Source organism: Eutrigla gurnardus, assembly GCF_963514095.1.
Source record: "Eutrigla gurnardus genome assembly, chromosome: 6".
Lineage (NCBI taxonomy): Eukaryota > Metazoa > Chordata > Actinopteri > Perciformes > Triglidae > Eutrigla > Eutrigla gurnardus.
The window spans coordinates 28,055,229-28,073,645 of NC_139920.1; the positions used below are offsets into that span (position 1 = coordinate 28,055,229).

Below are 18,417 nucleotides of genomic sequence, written 5' to 3' on the forward strand. Positions count from 1 at the left end.
TGCTCTGAATTTTTTTAATGCATCCACAAATGATTTGTAGTGTTTGTTCTGCCACTTTAATTAATCATTAATTCATTTCCGTTATGCTTCCAATCAAAGTTAGTTAGTTAGTGTACATTTACAGTAAATGAAAGCAGCTTCATGTTTTGAGAACTGTCTTCTTAGAGCATCGCTGTTCCTTTTCCCTTCCTGTCACATTCCTCTTTATGGTCAGCACACATGTACAATACAGGCATATCTCTCTCTTTCACACACACACACACACACACACACACACACACACACACACACATGTATACACTGACACATGTATGATGTGATAAGACTGTAACTGTCCTTGGAAGAGAGCTGGGTGTCTGGTGATAGGCAGTGAATGAAGTCATGATGAGACTGGATGTAACTGACAGGTGTGTGTGTGTGTGTGTGTGTGTGTGTGTGTGTGTGTGTGTGTGTGTGTGTGTGTGTGTGTGTGTGTGTGTGTGTGTGTGTGCGTGTGTGCGTGCGTGCGTGCGTGCGTGCGTGCGTGCGTGCGTGTGCGCGTGCGCGTGCGTGTGCGTGTGTGTGTGTGGTGTGGTGTGTGTGTGTGTGTGTGTGTGTGTGTGAGCCTTTGCATGATGCTGTATACAGCCCTGTCAGTACATTGCCCTCCATGAGCCCTTTGCTGTCTTTCTCTCCGGTATCTTCAAGAGCCAGAAACATGTATTTGTGGGGAGGAAGAGGAAGGGATACAGAGAGAGAGAGGAAGGTAGAGAAAGCAAAACAGATATAGGGAGGAAACAACAAGTTTTCTTAAAAAAGTAACAAAGACGGGGAGGGAATAGAGAAGTGACGGCTGCTGAGAGAAAGGAGGAGAGGATTAATTCAAATAGAGAGAGAGAAATGGAATAATATGGAAAAAGAAAAAGATGGGAGAAAATGAGACAAAGTGAGCAAAGGAGGGGGAGTGGGGGGGGGGGGGGGGGAGAGGATGAATAGGGTAATAATGGCTCAGTGTGAGAGCTGTTTTAGAAAAAGAGAGAACGGCTGAGTGAAGAAGAGAACAAAATGAGGCTGAGGGCACTCAGACAGATAGAATTAGACACACCGCAGAGGTTCAGTGTGTGTGTGTGTGTGTGTGTGTGTGTGTGTGTGTGTGTGTGTGTGTGTGTGTGTGTGTGTGTGTGTGTGTGTGTGTGTGTGTGTGTGTGTGTGTGTGTGTGTGTGTGTGACACAGAGAGAGGGTGTGTGCTTATGTTTTTATGTCTCTATGTGTGCAGGCAGCTGTGTTCTGCGGATGGTTACTAGATTTGCCGTGTGTGTGTGTGTGTGTGCATATATGTGTGTGTGTGAGTTGTCGTCTGTGTGCATATGTGTGTTTGGCGGTAAGAAAGAGTATTTCTATGGCTTTTATGAGTTTCAGGGAACAGGCGAAGGTAATGGCACTGGGCAGCCGGCTGTGACAGTTGGAGAGCCTCAGAGAGGAATTCCTGGAGGTTTTCTGCTTATGGTGAATGTATTCGCTCAGGTGTTTATGTGCGTTTGAGGGAAGACGTAAGAGTTTGTGAGGCCGAGCTAAATGAGAGTGCGATGGTGCTAAAAGACCGGATGATGACTGGCGCTCTAACGCCGCCTCCATCCTTCCACCTCCGCCGCTCGCCTCACACGTCTCCCGTCTCCCGAGTTGTCACCGAACAGAACTCCTCGCTGATTAGGAGGATGTTTTAATACGGCAAGCAGAGGCTTAATGCGCTGTAAAAGTGTATCATATGTCGTGTTGATTGTGTACTTATTGTCTTACAGTATGCGACATGATCGTATATCCTTTTCCCTCTCCCCTTCTGTCTCTCTCATTCCTCTCTCTTCCCATCACAGGCGGAGATTGTCAAGCGTCTCAGTGCCATCTGCGCCCAGATCATCCCTTTCCTCTCTCAAGAAGTGAGTGTCACCGCTGCCAGACACACTTACAGATAAACACAGAATATACACACACATAATCAGATGATTGTTCACCCCCCGAGGCCTATAGCACATTTTATTTGCATTCAGAACAATTAATAAACCAGAATATTACGTTCTCAGGCTTTTACTTTGAAAGAAAATAGGTAAACCCCTAGTTTCCTTTAACAACAGTGAGAGTTTTATTATGAAATTAATAGGAGCAGGTTAGAAAACGGATACATTATATTGTTTTTGTGTCAGTTATGCAGCAGTTGTTGCTACTTTCAGGTTTCTCATCTAAATGTGGAAGTTTGTTCGCTTCCATAGTGACGTTGTATGAAAGAGCACACATTTCCCTCCATTTCTACCTGAAGTTTGAAGAGTCAAAACTGTAGGAATGAGAGCTAAAGTTAGAAAGTACTTTTTTAAAAAAAGATTCTTAACCTCCTCTCCTGTTGGATAAGGAATGTCCCGTAAGCTTCAAAGAAAGATTAATATCTAAAAATACATTTGAAAGGGTTTTGAATGTTGAATAACTGAATGTAGGAAAGATGTGGAAAAATTTTTAAAATAAAATTATTTGAAAAAAATGATAAAATTGAACTTTTTGACGTTTGAATATAGTTTCTACGCTGAAAAATGTGTTAGATGTCTAAAAAAGTACTGATGTGGTACAAATACGCTTTCTATTACTTCATTAGGATCAACACAGCTTTTCTATTTTGAAAAAACCATCACAGCTGACGATCAGCTGGTCTTTGAGGCACTAAAAATGTGGTGTAAACACAGTGTAAACTTCAGCTGCATGTGCCTCACATGTGGTCCTGTGGTTTTCCTCAGAACCAAGCAAGAGGTACTGATACAAGTACACAAAAATACAGATCTGTTTATCCTGGAGAGACAACTACAGAGAGCATTTCATGAAGAGGGCTCTCTGGTTTAAGAGTAATACATCACACTGCGTATCATTTTCTTAACATTTAGCTCCCATTATCTTTAAATTAAATACAGTCGTTCATTTGTAAATCAACAGCATCGTCATCATTCCTGTGTTTGGCCTCCGTTAATTGCTTCTCGAAGCTTAATGCAACCTAAAGACGAGCGCAGTTATTAAGATTAAATATGTTGTTGTGTGTGCATGTGTGTGTGTGTGTGTGTGTGTGCTGGTGTGGATTCGAGTACAAACCTGCCGCACACACACTTCTTTTTGTCTCAGATTGTGAGAGTGTGAGTGTGCACTGATGTGTGCTCCCTGGAGACAGGAAGGTCACAGGGCTGTCAGTTTGATCAATATTGACTGTGTGTGTGTGTGTGTGTGTGTGTGTGTGTGTGTGTGTGTGTGTGTGTGTGTGTGTGTGTGTGTGTGTGTGTGTGTGTGTGTGTGTGTGTGTGTGTGTGTGTGAGCACACATGCATATTTGCTTTTGCGAGACTGATTACATTCAGTTCTGTATTTTGTGTAAACAAAACTGAGATTTTTGTTAGTGTGGCTTTGTGTGTGTGTGTGTGTGTGTGTGTGTGTGTGTGTGTCGGTGTTTGCAGTGTGTGAATGCATGGTTGCCCAATCCAGATATTTATATTTATACACCCTGAACAAGCAGAGTTTGGTTGTTTTTACATCATTTTCTCAAGTTTGCTAATAATTCCTCCTGTGAATATTAACAGTACATATAATATTCTATTTACTGCAGCATGGATAATAACACAGTGCAATCCTTCCTTTACTTTCTGTGGCATTGAATGTGTGTTTATTTGCTGTGTGTGTGTGTGTGTGTGTGTGTAGCACCAGCAACAGGTGGTCCAAGCCGTGGAGAGGGCCAAGCAGGTCACTATGGCTGAACTCAACGCCATTATCGGGGTGAGTCACCTCCATCCATCTCGACAACACAAACACACACCCACGCGAACACACACACACACACTCACCGAGCACCGACGTGACTGATGAGACTCAGCTGATTGAATTCTTCCACCGCTGCTGTGTGAGTCAGGCCGGTGTTATTTCACTAGCCAACGCTGGGGTAGGAGCTTTGAATCGACACAATCTGTCAAAAAAGTTTATTTCTAAATGAAAATTAGCCGTTAAATAATGACTTTTTGATGTATCTCTATCTTAGAGGGCGAGAGAGTTAGAATCACATGTTAATCATCCAATCCAAAGTGTGCAGAGCCCAATGAATTGTTTATGGCAGAGAATTAGATGTTGCATCCTGTACTGTTATGAATCACTGCTTCCTGTTAAATAGCCGGGGTGCGGTGATTTTTTTTTTTTTAAAGCTCCCGGCTGATATATGATTATAAAGAAATATATGAGGGGTGAACATGGTAGCGTTTCCTCATCTCTTATGTGGGAGCTCTCTTCTCAAATATGATTAGGGATAGAATGAGCTCAGTGATTGTTATGAGATCAGTCAGCTCTCGTTGTCAGAGCGCTTATCACATTACCGTCTACTTACTTTACAACAACCGTGGGTGTACACTGCTTTAATTACAAATCAGTATACGGTTATGTTTCGGTTAGACGCTCTCTCTGGACGAGACGTACAGCTAACGAACACACTGTACTGCACATGAGGTAACGAGATACTTACTCTTATTGAAATTCTCTTCATATTTTGAAAAACGACAAAAGAAAACGGATTTATATTTGGAACATGTTTAATTTGGTGATGACTTTTCCCTCCAAACCAAGAAAACTGAGACATTAGAGATAAAGGATGGGCACCTGCACATGATCACCTGACCAAAACCATTACATGTACCCGGGCTTGTCTGCACATACATGTCTTAACATGAACACACACACACACACACACACACACACACACACACAGCGATGCCTTCGAGTGTCCTCGTAGACGGGGCTTTCCAGAGCTCGTCGGCTTGATCACATTACCGTCTCCTTAAAGCCGTTTGTTCCTCCCAGCTCTACAAACGCTGTTGTCTCTCAGGTGAATGTGTGTCGAACACACCGGCTCGACAAAACAACACACACACACACAAAAAAACCACATCGTAACGCTCCCCTCAGGATAATAGCCTTTCTTTATCTGTAGCTGCTCCTTTGCTCCCTTTACTCGCTCTATCCTCCATCACGCTCTTTTCCCGTTCACTTTCTTTTGTAATCTTTTATCATTCTCTTCCTCCCACTACGGCCTCATTTCTCCTCTCCCATTGTTTTTAGGGCTATGTCTTATCTTTTGCTTTCTCCGCTGCAACCCTCCCTCTTCCTGTGCTCATTTGCCCTCTTCGCCCTATCTTCTCCTCCTCCTGTTCATCTAATTCTCCTTCACTTTTCGCTGCCTCCACCGTGATTTTCCTCTGTTCCACTTCCTCCCCATCATTTACTCTCTGGCTCAAACATTTTCTTCCCCCTCTTCTACCTCCCCTATGTTTTCCCCTGGTCTCTTTCTCAATTATCCTCTCCCCGCCTTTTCCTTCATAATAAATTGCATTCATCCCCTCACTCTTTTCACCACCTCTCCTTCTTTTGTTTCACTCTCCACCTCCTCCTCCTCCTCCTCCTCTGTGTATCCCAACCATTATATTTTCCTCTCCCCGTCTTTCTCGTCCTTGACGTCCATCTTTCTCACCTTTTTGATCCACTAATGTCTTTAACATCCTCTCTTCCTTCATCTTATTTTCCTCTCTCGCTGTTGAGCTCTCCGTGTGGATTTTATGTCATTCACCTTCTCCCTTCCTCCTCTCACACAACCCCCACTTCCCCCAAACTTTTCCCTTCTTCTTTGTTCTCTGCACTTTCTTATGCTCATTTTCGATCCGTGTCTTCTTTTTCTAACCACCCACCTCTCTCGTATGACACCACCCCTTCCCCCGCTCCCTCCTTTCCCTGTGGCCACAGCAGCAGCAGCTCCAGCACCTGTCTCACCACGCCCCCGGCATCCCTCTGACGCCACACCCATCAGGTCTGTCCCTGGGGGCGGGGGGCTCGGGGCTTCTCGCACTGACTGGGGCCCTGGGAGTCTCGGCCCACCTTGCCTCCAAAGATGAGCGCAATCACCTTGATGCTGAACATCTCAGAGGTAAAGAGCTGCACACTTTAGTGCTTCATTTTGTCTCCAAAAAAAAGACATTTAAATGTTTTGGGAAGCCAGGGGGAGGAAGACTCTACATTTACACATTTACATGCAACCTACTAATGAAATCAGATGTATAGCTAACAATAATAATGATAAAAGTAATAATATATAATAGAAAAAGCTTGAAAACTGAACAAAATCATATTTTTAGCCTGACATCGCCACACCAAATCGTAAATTTTCCATTTCCAAAGGGTGTTATCGCCGGGTATAGATCCCAAATCCCTCTAGACACAAGTGGATAGACCTACAACCAATTAGAGGAATGAAATGTGACGTAGCACTGAGCAATGGAAAGATGTAAACACACTGCAGTGTGAGGAGATGAGCTGCGGTGGTGATTTTTTATTTATTTTTTGTTCAAAGAGAAAAAGGACTAGACGCATCTGCCAGAGCAAATAAGACATGAGCTTGCAGATTCCTCTGGTTTCCTAGTAAGACGTTTGAGCTCTAAAGTTAAGTACATTGTAGGTACAGTACTGCAAAACTGTGTAGTTGCTGTTGTTTCAGGTCGGTGAACACAAAAGGCTTCATCATGGAAAATCAATTCCACTATTGAACACGTTGAGAAGATGTTTAACAAGTTCAATATCCAGCTTGAAACCATCAGATATCACACATCAGAGATCTTTTTCTTCATAAAATGTTTGTGTCTCTGCACGTATATTCAATAAAGTCTATTTCTTACTAGAATGGGCACCAAGCCACAGAATAAAAACAGATCTTTGTTTTGTCTTTTTTCACTTTAGACTTAAATTCAAAGCCATACTATACATTGCTTTGTGAGGCAGCTTTTTGCGTAATCTGCACCGCCGAGTCACCTTCTGGACTGAGTTTGAACTTCCTTGTTTAGTTTGCTGTCATAATATGGACAGACGTATTCATTGCACTTACGCGTGAACGCAGCAGAAAACACTTTCTCTCAATGAACTTTCCTTCACCCCAATAGAATATCTTATCCGTGCACTCCGTTTCAGGCACGGAGCCAAGACACTTTCTCATGAATAAACTGAGAGCTAGAAAGAGGAGAGGAAAGAAAAAAAGGGGGGGAGGATTGAGAGTAGAATGTGGAAAGAGATAGAGAGATCAATGTGTTCGTATTGGCGTGCTAAGCATCCGTGCGAGAGCTTAGCCATGTCTGCAGCTGTGTGCGTTTTCTGTCCTTACATACGAGAGGGAAGAATGAGTGAAAAGATAGCGAGCGATGAAAGAGGCAGCGAGGGGAAGACAGCGAGCTTTGTGTGGTTGCAAACAGAGAGGGGGGGGGGGGATAGAGAGGAGACTGGAATCAGGCACAATAGTGTGTCTGTATCTTTATTAGAGAGGAGGAGTGGTAGTAGTTCAGCCTAACCTTGGCTGACTGGGGGGACTGTTGTTATTATTATCAAGACTGACGTCAAACTTTTCTCTTGTGTCCTCTTCACCCCTCTCTCCCTCCTTACCTTTCACCCCATCCCAGAGGGAGCACCCAGCAGGGTGAGTAGTCGTGTAAATGTGTGTGTTGTGTGCATCCACGTGTGTGTGTGTGTGTGTGTGACAGTGATAAACGTAGTGAAATGGAGACTGGACCTCGGCCAGGAGGAGCCCAGCTCGACTCGGAGGAGCGATCGACCTTGAGCTCCTCAAGGTTTTCTTTCATCACACTAACGCTTGAGCTCAGCAGCGTTTTTTGCTTGTTCTGTTCTGGAAGAAAGTAACAAATTGAGTGGATGGATGAACAAGCGACTGTTTGTTTATCGGCGCCACAAAATGTTCTGGTAATCTACAAGATACCCGAGTGAAAGGATTAACACACCGCTGCCCACAACGTTGCTGCCGGTGCGTCGAAACAAGCAGCTCTCTTACTTAATATTGTTTACTTGGGTGTACTGTGCATCCAATATATAAAATGTCAACCCCCCCCACCAGATATCACACCATGAGATCCTTTTAGAAAGATGTTTCCCCGCAGAACTTGCTCTTTTGTATCATTTGAAACCAGAGAAACATGTTGTTTTCACACTGATTCATATATTAATGTGACTTTTTAAAGGCAAGAACACGCCAGACAGAACAAATTGACTTAGTCAGTGTTCAATATTACAGACAGTGTGGTCAACAGTCGATACCCAAAGCCACAGGTATCGGGTATCGGGACTGAAAAAGTCGGTGCATCCCCAGCTGTGACCATACGGTGACTCAGGTCACCACAACTGAAGGGTTTAAAGAAAAAACGAAATCCATCCTTAGAATGGTTGAGTGAATGCAAAATGCAGTGAAAGGTAAAAGTGTTCATGCACATATTTATGTCACTGTAGTTATTTAAGTCCCTGGAGAATAAACGCGGTGCTAGGGGTGGGTAAAAATATCGATACCGCAATATATCGCGATACTTTGCCACCCAATACAATATCGATTTTTCAACTCCAAAGATTCATGTTTCGACGCGTTGTGAATGCAGTACTTTATCCTTTTTCATGTTATTTTCAATATTTATTCCAGTGAATTTCATGGGAATTAATAAAACGGAGAGGCTGTTTTGAATGAAATAGTTTTGACTCAATTTGTCCTCTGATCAATATCATCTGATATACAGGTACTTCATCTTTATTTATATCGCAATATCATGATACGTATCGTATCGTGACCAAAGTATCGCGATACGTATCGTATTGTGACCAAAGTATCGCGATACGTATCGTATTGTGAGGTTCTTGCCAATACTCACCCCTACGCGGTGCAAATAGGATGATTGAAATTCGGTGGCTTTTTCCTATTTTCTCTTTGCTGCAGAATGCTCTGCTTTACGGAAACACTTGCTTACTGTACTGTCTGCAACGGACAGCTGGCCTTCATCAGTGTGACTGTTGATAACACGGAGAGAGGAGGGGGAGGGGGGGAGGAGGGGGGGGGTCAAAGGGAGATGGAGAGTGAAATTGGAAAAGGAAAGAAAGAGACTAAAGAGGGAGAAAATAAAAGACCGAGGAAAATAGGGAGGGAAAGGTTGTTGAAAAAAAAGAAATACCAGCGAGTCTTTGTTCTGGCTTTTATTGCGAAATGAAAATGATTTAAGAGCGCTACTGACTTAACTTTCCCTCCCTCTCTCTCTCCATCCGTTATGAAGCCCTTAGCATAATTTAATTGCTAAACACAATGCTGATTGTTAAGCACCAGGAAAATATTTCTCATATGACTTGAGGTTTGTGCTGAACTTAACCAAGCGTTACGGCGTTTGGAGGGGGAGGGGGAGGGGGGAGGGAGGGAGGAGGGAGATGCATATCAATTGGCATTTATCAGAGAGGCCCGCACCAGTAAAACATGATGGAATTTTAAATGGAGGGGAAAAAAGGGACAGCGAGAGGAAGTCGGGAGGAGAGGGAAGAAGAAGGCGGAGGAGGAGGAGAAAGAAGAGAGGGAAGTTTGTTGAGCCTCACTGAGGTCCATTGTGTGGTTTCTCCTCGCCCCTTGTTCGGCGCTCCTTCCTGTCGGCCCCGTGGGCTCCTTCCTGTGTGACTCATTGGTGTGTTAAACCCTCACTGTTCTTGTCCTCCCCACAGGGGGACCAGAGAATGACAAGTGGCCCTCACTGAACCCCTGCCCCCCCCCAACACACACAAAAAAAACTACACAATGCTTTGATCGGCTTTTCCGAGCAGCGAGCGCCGGGGCCCGGGCCGAGTTGTAAATATGCCTTCACAGCTTTATCGCCCAATAATGAGAGTCGTATTTTACACGAGGGCCGGTGTGTCGAGGGGAGCGCACTAATTAGCTTCATACGTTGTCTCGTGTGCTTCTATGGCTACGTGTTAACCCGTGCTTACGTCTGCTGTTCTTGTGTGTGTGTGTGTGTGTGTGTGTGTGTGTGTGTTGTTATGTTGGTTTTCATGGGGTTCTCTGTTGATATTTGTGTAACTACTCAGCATGCTTTTCCTTATTTACCTGAGCTTCTATCTACAGAGACCTGTACGTCCACAGGTGTGTTTTTGTTTTTAATTATCATTAAAAACATCTCCTCGATGTCCGTGGTAGTAATGCGTCAGTGTGGTTTTCCCCTTATGTTTTTTTGTCCTTGTGTTTTCTTCAGAGCAAGTCGGTGTCATCGACAGACAGCCAGCCCAACGAGGAGCGCCAGGGCCCGTCGGGAGGTTACTCCTCCTCGCAGGGAGGAGCTGAAGCGAAGAGGAGGCGTTGTGACGACAAGGAGCCGCTACCGCCGCACTCCTATGTATGTGTTTGTGTATGTTCTCATCCTAAATCCAGCTTTCCACGGACAAACTGAGTAGTTGCAGCAGCACCAGGAGAATATGAATGAAACACAAAGATAGAAATGGCTTGTAAATAAGCAATAAACATCCATCGTCCACCGCTTATCCTGTATTCAGGGTCACGGGGGGGCTGGAGCCGATCCCAGCTGTCATTGGGTGAAGGCAGGGTACACCCTGGACAGGTAACCAGTCTATCACAGGGAGACATGTAGAGACAGACAACCATTCCCTCTCACATTCACACCTACAGGACATTTATTAACCTATCCCCATCCTGCATGTCTTTGGACTGTGGGAGGAAGCCGGAGAACCCGGAGAGAACCCACGCTCACACGGGGAGAACATGCAAACTCCACACGGAAGGAACCCGGACCCGATAGCAATAAACATGCAGCAAAGAATTCATATTCAATCTGATCAGTGTGCTGTATAATGCATCATTTCTACAAGATATTTTAAAGAAAAGCCACATATTCAAACCAGTAACAAAAGTGCATGTGTGGGTTGTGTGTGTGTGTGTGTGTGTGTGTGTGTGTGTGTGTGTGTGTGTGTGTGTGTGTGTGTGTTGTGTGTGTGTGTGTGTGTGTGTGTGTGTGTGTGTGTGTGTGTGTGTGTGTGTGTGTGTGTGTGTGTGTTGTGTGTGTGTGTGTGTGTGTGTGTGTGTGTGTGTAAGACATCACCTGTGGCCTGATGTGTAGGCCACACATGGGTCAGGGGCCCCGGGCCAATCAAGAGTCATGTTTGGTTTGGATGAGCCCAACGGGGACGATGGGGGAGCTAGAAGAGAGACGGCCGAGGCGAGATAGCTGTAATGAATTAGACGGCTGTGTGTTTGTAGTCTGGAGGATTGATTGACACTGGGAGTCTGTCTGCGAGACGGCCTCCAGCGAAATCAGTTAGGTATCAACAACAACAGTCCAAATATTACCATGAGCTCAGAGCGAGAACGAGCACCGATAGTTTCCACTCCTCTTTTCTGTCTGTCGAGACACATTACAGCTCCCATTTCTCTCCGTTTGCCTTTTTTGCTCTTCTGCATCACTCTCTTTTATCACACTCCTCTCAATTTCTCCACTTCCCCCCCCCTCTCACTCTCTCTGACTTGTCTTTTCATATTTTTTTTTATTCCATCTCATTTCAAATGTTCTGCTTTTTTTTCCCCGTCCCTCTCACTCGCTCGCTGTGTTTTTGTTCTAGGAATAGGCTTTAGAAATAGCCCTGTTTTTGGCTCGGTATATTTAGGTACTGATGTCACTCCACACTGATGTCAATAGGAATATCAGGCCATGATCACATCAAAGAGCTGTTGCCATGGCGACTAAGTGCCATCGTTCTCACCCCAGGAAAAAGGGAGAGCTATAGTAGAGAGAGAGAGGTGGCGAGGCGAAGAGCGAAAATGTACCGTGGATGGGGAAAGAGCAACAGTTTGTGTGTGTGTGTGTGTGTGTGTGTGTGTGTGTGTGTGTGTGTGTGTGTGTGTGTGTGTGTGTGTGTGTGGATGAGAGAGGGAGATAGAAATAGTGTGAGAGAGATGTTTGGTGAGAATATAGTGTATATGGTATCCAGTATGTTTGTGTTAAATGTTGCATGGAGGACAGACGGGGAAAGGAAGCAAAGAGCATCCAGCGATATTGATATATGGATTCCTGTGTGTGCTGGTGTGTGTTTTTTGGTGTGTTTCCATCTTTATTATTAAAGTTCTCGACGTGAACGTACAGTCTGTGTCTGTGTGGGTGATAGAGAGAGAGAGAGAGAGCAACCGGTGAAGTAGCCGTCTTATCTTCGTGGATGTGAAGAAATTGGAGGATGTTTTACTTTTCTTATCTCTTCTTTGCTCCTCAGGACAGCGACGGAGACAAGAGTGAAGACAATCTCGTGGTGGACGTCTCCAATGAAGTAAGTTGTCCTTCTGTGAGTGAATTCATTTACTTCACTTTGTGAAGAAGTGGCAGCAGTTTTCTTTTTTTACAGCCCGCCACCGTGTTCACTCTCATCAGCCTCGTTTCCAGCTGCAGTGGGAAGATTTAGTGTAAAGAAATGTGAGAAATAAGCAACTTCAAATAGATGTTAAAGTCCCAGTCGGCAAGTCCGGCGGATGGAGGGCACTCTGTCAGATTCTGAATGTTTCCAACTCTCAGGCTCCTCCCCCACGACCACAGAGCTCCTCCCCCTCGACTTCGTGCCCTTTGAAATCCCTTAGATCACGCCACCTTTGAAACGCGGTCCGATGTTGACTCTGGTTTTATCACGGGCACCGTCGCCATCTTTCTTTTTTTTCCTTCTTTTCCACCGGTGTTTTCTTTTCCTTGGTTGTTTTGGACCTCCTCGTTTGGGTTTTTAACGAGGAATTGGAAGCTTGGTGCTACTTCCCTCCACCTCCCCCCCTGTGATAGTGACAACTTCGCCAACTTAAAAAAAGGTGAGTCTTTATCCCACAGAAGCTCCCTGACACCATATTGCAGTAACGCATGAACCCGGCGTTCACTGTTCGTATACTTGGCACCACTTGGAATCCACCTCCGTCCTCTGCAGAGCCGTCTGTCAATAGTTCAGCCCGACGCTCACAGAAAGACATTTCACCAGCGCAACAATACATAATGGTTTTCTTCTGACCTCAATGGAAATATTCCACTTTTCGCTGCCAATGTTCATCCACAATCTCCACTATGGGCAAACATTGAATTCACACTTCACTCTCTCTCCCACACACACTTCCTCGTAGTCTTTGAGCACGAGCTGTACATCCGTGTTGCAGGAAATATCCATAGCCGTAAATTATTCTGAGATTTGAGAAGCTGGAATTTAGATTAGCCTCATTTTCTGATAATCAGTCAATCAAGTCATTATTTCAGCTCCACATTCACACACATCGTCTATCGTATCTAGGTGTGTGTGTGTGTGTGTGTGTGTGTGTGTGTGTGTGTGTGTGTGTGTGTGTGTGTGTGTGTGTGTGTGTGTGTGTGTGTGTGTGTGTGAGTCGGCATGTGTGTAGCTAGTTCAGCTTTCTGCTGCAGTTTCCTTGTAAATAGGAAGCGCTCCTATGTTAGCTCATTATCAGCCACCGCTGTTTGCATTCTCTTCTTGTGAACTGTCTGTACTCTGTCTCCACACACACACACACACACACACACACACACACAGATAGACACACACACACACACACAGACACACACAAATATTTGGTCTGCCTATCTCTTCTCATCTACCTCTTCTGTTTATTTCTGTTCTCTTTCCAAACTCTTGAAGCCTCTGTTCTTCCATCTCTCCACCGTCTCTTTTCTTTTCACTCCTTCTTCTCTCACTCCGCCTCCCCCCCATTTTTCCTCCTCCCTTCTGTCATTAGATAACTGCAGTTTGGTTCGTTTAATATATGCAAAGCCGTTTATGCCCCTGGAATATTTTAGTTCTTTAAATACTTCACGCAGTGTACCAAAATGTGTTTTATCTAAGCCCTCTGTATTTTGATATTGCACACAAAAGCAGAACCGGTCTCTTGTGTGATTTGGAAAACTGGTACAAAAGCAGAAGGGAAAAGAAATGTGACAAATGTGGGTAATGGCAGAAAAAGGGAGGCAAACTCTCGTGTGTGTGTGTGTGTGTGTGTGTGTGTGTGTGTGTGTGTGTGTGTGTGTGTGTGTGTGTGTGTGTGTGTGTGTGTGTGTGTGTGTGTGTGTGTGTGTGTGTGTGTGTGTGTGTGTGTGTGTAAGTGTGTGTGTGTGTGTGTGTGTGTGTGTGTGTGTAAGTGTGTGTAAGTGTAAGTGTGTAAGTGTAAGTGTGTGTAAGTGTGTGTAAGTGTAAGTGTGTAAGCACTTAAATGTCTGTGCTGATCACTGTGACCTAGTGAGAAATGCTTACCCCGGCACTCTGTTCCGGGGAGGCAGCGCTGGCTCAACAGTGGCTCCAGTGATGAAAGCAGCTGTAACAGCAACATTATCTCCAGGTCCACACACGACACCGACAGTCTCTACTGTTTCACTGGAATGTTCCCTGAGCTCTGAGTCCATTTTACAAATCACAACACAGTGACACAGACTGAGGTTGTGTTAGATCCATAAGGGAAGATTCTCGGCTTAAATAAGCATATTTTGAATTCGTATTATTATTATTTTTTTTTACAAACTCTGCCCGGTTCAGCTTTTTCACATGTTGGCATACAGAAAAGCCAATAAGTGTTTGTTCAGGGCCATGCCATGCTCTGCAACGTTGCTTCAGGTACAGGTAAGACAATCAGTGCGGTCACATGATAAGATCGTATTGGTTTTTCCAAGAAATACGTTGCCACTCGACGGGGGGGTCTCTTCTAAAATCCCTGTTCACATGCCGTTGAATAAGTCCGATAATGGTCAGTGACCTGGCTAAAAACAATAACGATCTGGCGGCATACAGACAGACAGACAGTCTCCTCGTCCGTCCAGAAATGAGTTGTTGATTTATTCGAAGCCATGGTATCGTTTGACTGTTCCGGCAACATTACTATTTATGACGGCGTCCGATTTATGAAATCCCAGGCGAAAATCCTCGCGCATGTGCAGGACGCGAGCCCGATTCGATCTCGTTCACAAGGCGGCACAAGTCAGATAAACGACGACCCAAGCCAGGGGTTGCAATCGGCTTCAGAGATCCGATCCCTACACGTTTCTTATCCTGTACACATGAATTCGATACGGTTCTGATGGGTTTAAGATGGTTTTAAGATGGTTTAAAGCTCGCCCATGTGAACACAATGAATGGACTATCATCTGGGAATTCCAGTTGGAGTGATATCACTCACCAAACACAACACAGTGGTTTCTAACAATACCAGGCGTGACTTAACAGCAGAGTTATCATGGTGACAAAGATTGTGTGGTTGCACCCAACATAATTATGAAATGCTGAAAAGTGGAATTGAGAAGGGAAATGGAAGAACAAGCCTGTTGGAGCAGAACTTTATATCATTTTACAATCTCTGTCCGTCATTCAGGAGCCTAACTCCCCCGTGGGCAGCCCTCCTCACTCCCCCCACGGGAACGGCTTGGACCGGGCGCCCACCCTAAGGAAAGAGCTCCCAGGCTCATCAAGCACAGGAGAGGCCCCCTCCACCCCAAACCCCCGCAGCCCCACCCCAGGGAAGTCCAAGGACCCCGCACAGGTACGACCTACATGGATGTCTAGAACAGAGACCAGTACCACAGAGACCACTTCTTATCTTTTCACTGAGACTGTTTGTAAAGTGACGGATAAGCAATCTGATGGTTGACGTACTAAAGGAGGGCTTTAAGTGGGATAAGTGTCCTACGTTAGTTCCTGTGACAGATCAGCCACGTGTTTTAATTGTTTTATTTGTTGTTTGCAGATGGATAAGTCCCAGTCTCCTCTGTCCAAGTCTGGGACCCCGTCCCCATCCCACCGCGAGGCACTTACTCCGGGAGCCCCAGGAGCTCCTGGTCCCAGCACCTCCTGCCTTCGCCTGGTCAGCAAAGCAGCATCCAGTGCAGACCCCCTTGGTGAGACCGCCCTGACTGAAAACAATAAGATTAGTTTACCGTTGATTAAGGAGCACAACATGACTCTCTCTACATAGATTCATCTGTTTAAATATTATTTTAAAGTTCAGCAAATGGCTCCTTGAATTAACTGTGTGGACCTGAATGGGAGTTCACCTCTGCCCTTCATGCCTCACATCCTCTTGCTCCTCTGTTTTTTCCATGTCCTCACTTGTTTATTCTCTGACAGCCTTGTCATGCAGTGAAAGTTCAAACTAAAAATATGCCTCCGTGACTGAAATGAGCCCCCGTCTGACCGAACTTCACCGTAACCATTGTGCTCTTGAGCAATCCTCCAAACTCCTAACAAATACTGTTTTATTGAAAGAAGCAGATTTCCATTCTTCTCAGCCCCTCTGTGACTGTGTGTGTTGGTGGTTTCCCCTCTTTACTTCCACCCTTCACTCCCTCCTTCCTCTCTCCGTCCCTTCCCCAGCTCTCCGCAGTCCCATGTCTGTGCCCCCCGGTTCATACCCGGCTCATTTTGGCGTGGTGTCCCACGCAGGGCTGAACGGCGAGCTGGCCAGCCCGGGAGGTTTCGGCGGGGCTCTGACTCTCTCCCCGCAGATCAGCGCGGCGGCCAATGCCTACTCCCGGAGCCCCATGGTGAGTAAAGGCCAGGTCGTTCTTCTCTGCCAGGGATTGATTTATGGTTCGCCGTCAACTCGACCCCTCTGACTGTTTTAAACCCGGATGAATGTGCTCCGTGGTATCCGGGTCGTGTTGTGCATTATGTAATTAAAGTGTTTACTTTCTCTAATTGGCTTTGCTGGAGAGCAGCGGTCACAGAGAGACGTCTTGTTAACTATAGTCTTCATCATCAGTACACATGATCAGCAGACCGGCCTGTAGGAGCCATCAATGTGTTGATCACCACCTTGTAATTGTGCCCACCAGGTGGCGTATGACTCTCGGTCTCACCTGAGGGCGCCAGGGCTGTCCTCTTCTCTGCCTGGTTCCTCTGGTGGCAAGCCGTGAGTATTTACTCCCGTATTCTGGCGTTAAAACTGGATGTTGCCGATATTCAGTAGAGACATATTTAAAGCCTTTTAATACCTGATGAATATATGCTTAATTTAGTATATTCCCCAGTTATTCAAGCAGGTAAACAGTTAGTTTTATTTTCTTTTGATTCAAAAAGAAATAGTTAGACGCAGACAAAAATATTTGGAGTGGATAATAATCCAAATTAGCAGTAGTAGTATTTACCCATGTCTAACAAAGGTAGATGCAGGAGTTCCAGGTATCCTTTCCCAACATGCCTGCATACGGTCCTCTCGGCTGCACTGACTGACGAGTCGTGTTGTGTTTGTCACGTGCTGCGGAGTAATAATTCATTCTTGCGGTGCTAATTTGAAAATCATAAAACAGCTTTGGCTTCAACCCCGTGCAGTATTGATCGGCCATTAGCAATGCCACACGGACTCTCGTAATACAATCTGCCATTATGCATCCCGCCTGCAGCTGCAGTCGGCCGAGTGATTGCCAGAATTCAGACAAATATTACAGAATTTCCACCTGTGCAGGTTGTTCGTGAATTATGTATGTTTACATGACTTTTCTCAAGTCTCCTTTGCAGAACCCGATAGTCCGAGACGGTCTTTATTTTATTTCTTCCCCCTCCTCGTTTCAGCGCCTACTCGTTCCACGTGAGCGCCGACGGCCAGATGCAGCCGGTGCCCTTTCCCCCCGACGCCCTGCTGGGCCCGGGAATCCCTCGCCACGCCCGTCAGATTCACACCCTGAGCCACGGCGAGGTGGTGTGCGCCGTCACCATCAGCACCTCCACGCGCCACGTCTACACCGGAGGCAAGGGCTGCGTCAAGGTGTGGGACATCAGCCAGCCTGGAAGCAAGAGCCCCATGGCCCAGCTGGACTGTCTGGTGAGAAACCAGGGAGGAAGTGAAACTGGCACACACACGTTTTAAAAATAGACACAGTCACATGGTTACTTGCTGCTGACGTTGTTAAATATTAAGGCTGGGGATTCAGAAGGTTCGGAGGTGCCCGAGCCTTGACCTCTGCAGCAGTCCACTACTGATGTTATCAAGTGTCCCGTAAAGCCTCGTCCACACAAACGTAACAGTCTTTTTTATCTTGTCCAAACAGAACAGGGATAACTACATCCGATCCTGTAAAATCCTCCCCGACGGAAGGACCTTGATCGTCGGCGGGGAGGCCAGCACGCTGTCAATCTGGGATTTGGCCACGCCCACTCCTCGCATCAAGGCCGAGCTGACGTCGTCCGCCCCCGCCTGCTACGCGCTGGCCATCTCCCCCGACAACAAGGTCTGCTTCTCCTGCTGCAGCGACGGCAACATCGTCGTCTGGGACCTTCACAACCAGACGCTGGTCAGGTGAGAGGAGAGAGGGAGGAGAGAGGGAGGAGAGGACAGTGGAAGGAGAAAAAGAACATAAAAAAACGGTGCTTTACTTCCACAAATAGATCGCTGTCAGGAGGGAACGCAGGGGGGGGGGGGGGGGGGGGGAGGAAGGAAGGCGAGGGAGAGGAAGGCTGGAGGATGTGGAAATTATTCAGGAACTTCTTAAGAGAGGGAAGGAGATAAAACATGGAAGGAGAAAGAGGGAGGGGGGACTCAACTATAACTAAGGTAAGGAGGGGGGGTAGCCA

General features: G+C 45.8%; 1 protein-coding gene across 4 annotated transcripts in view; it reads left to right on the forward strand.

The window, feature by feature from the left end:
* The window catches only part of tle2b (TLE family member 2, transcriptional corepressor b), a 149,692-nt gene that overhangs the window by 45,191 nt on the left and 86,084 nt on the right, over window positions 1-18,417 (forward strand). For 2 of the 4 annotated variants that reach the window (XM_084010788.1, XM_084010787.1), the window contains exons 5-16: window positions 1,852-1,914; window positions 3,700-3,774; window positions 5,779-5,959; window positions 7,476-7,492; window positions 10,080-10,220; window positions 12,103-12,156; window positions 15,224-15,391; window positions 15,596-15,746; window positions 16,222-16,391; window positions 16,683-16,759; window positions 17,419-17,668; window positions 17,895-18,142. In XM_084010788.1, the coding sequence (XP_083866914.1) occupies window positions 1,852-1,914; window positions 3,700-3,774; window positions 5,779-5,959; window positions 7,476-7,492; window positions 10,080-10,220; window positions 12,103-12,156; window positions 15,224-15,391; window positions 15,596-15,746; window positions 16,222-16,391; window positions 16,683-16,759; window positions 17,419-17,668; window positions 17,895-18,142 (1,595 nt within the window). The remainder of the gene's footprint in view (window positions 1-1,851; window positions 1,915-3,699; window positions 3,775-5,778; window positions 5,960-7,475; window positions 7,493-10,079; window positions 10,221-12,102; window positions 12,157-15,223; window positions 15,392-15,595; window positions 15,747-16,221; window positions 16,392-16,682; window positions 16,760-17,418; window positions 17,669-17,894; window positions 18,143-18,417) is intronic. The other 2 variants (XM_084010790.1, XM_084010789.1) reach the window with 2 other exon arrangements.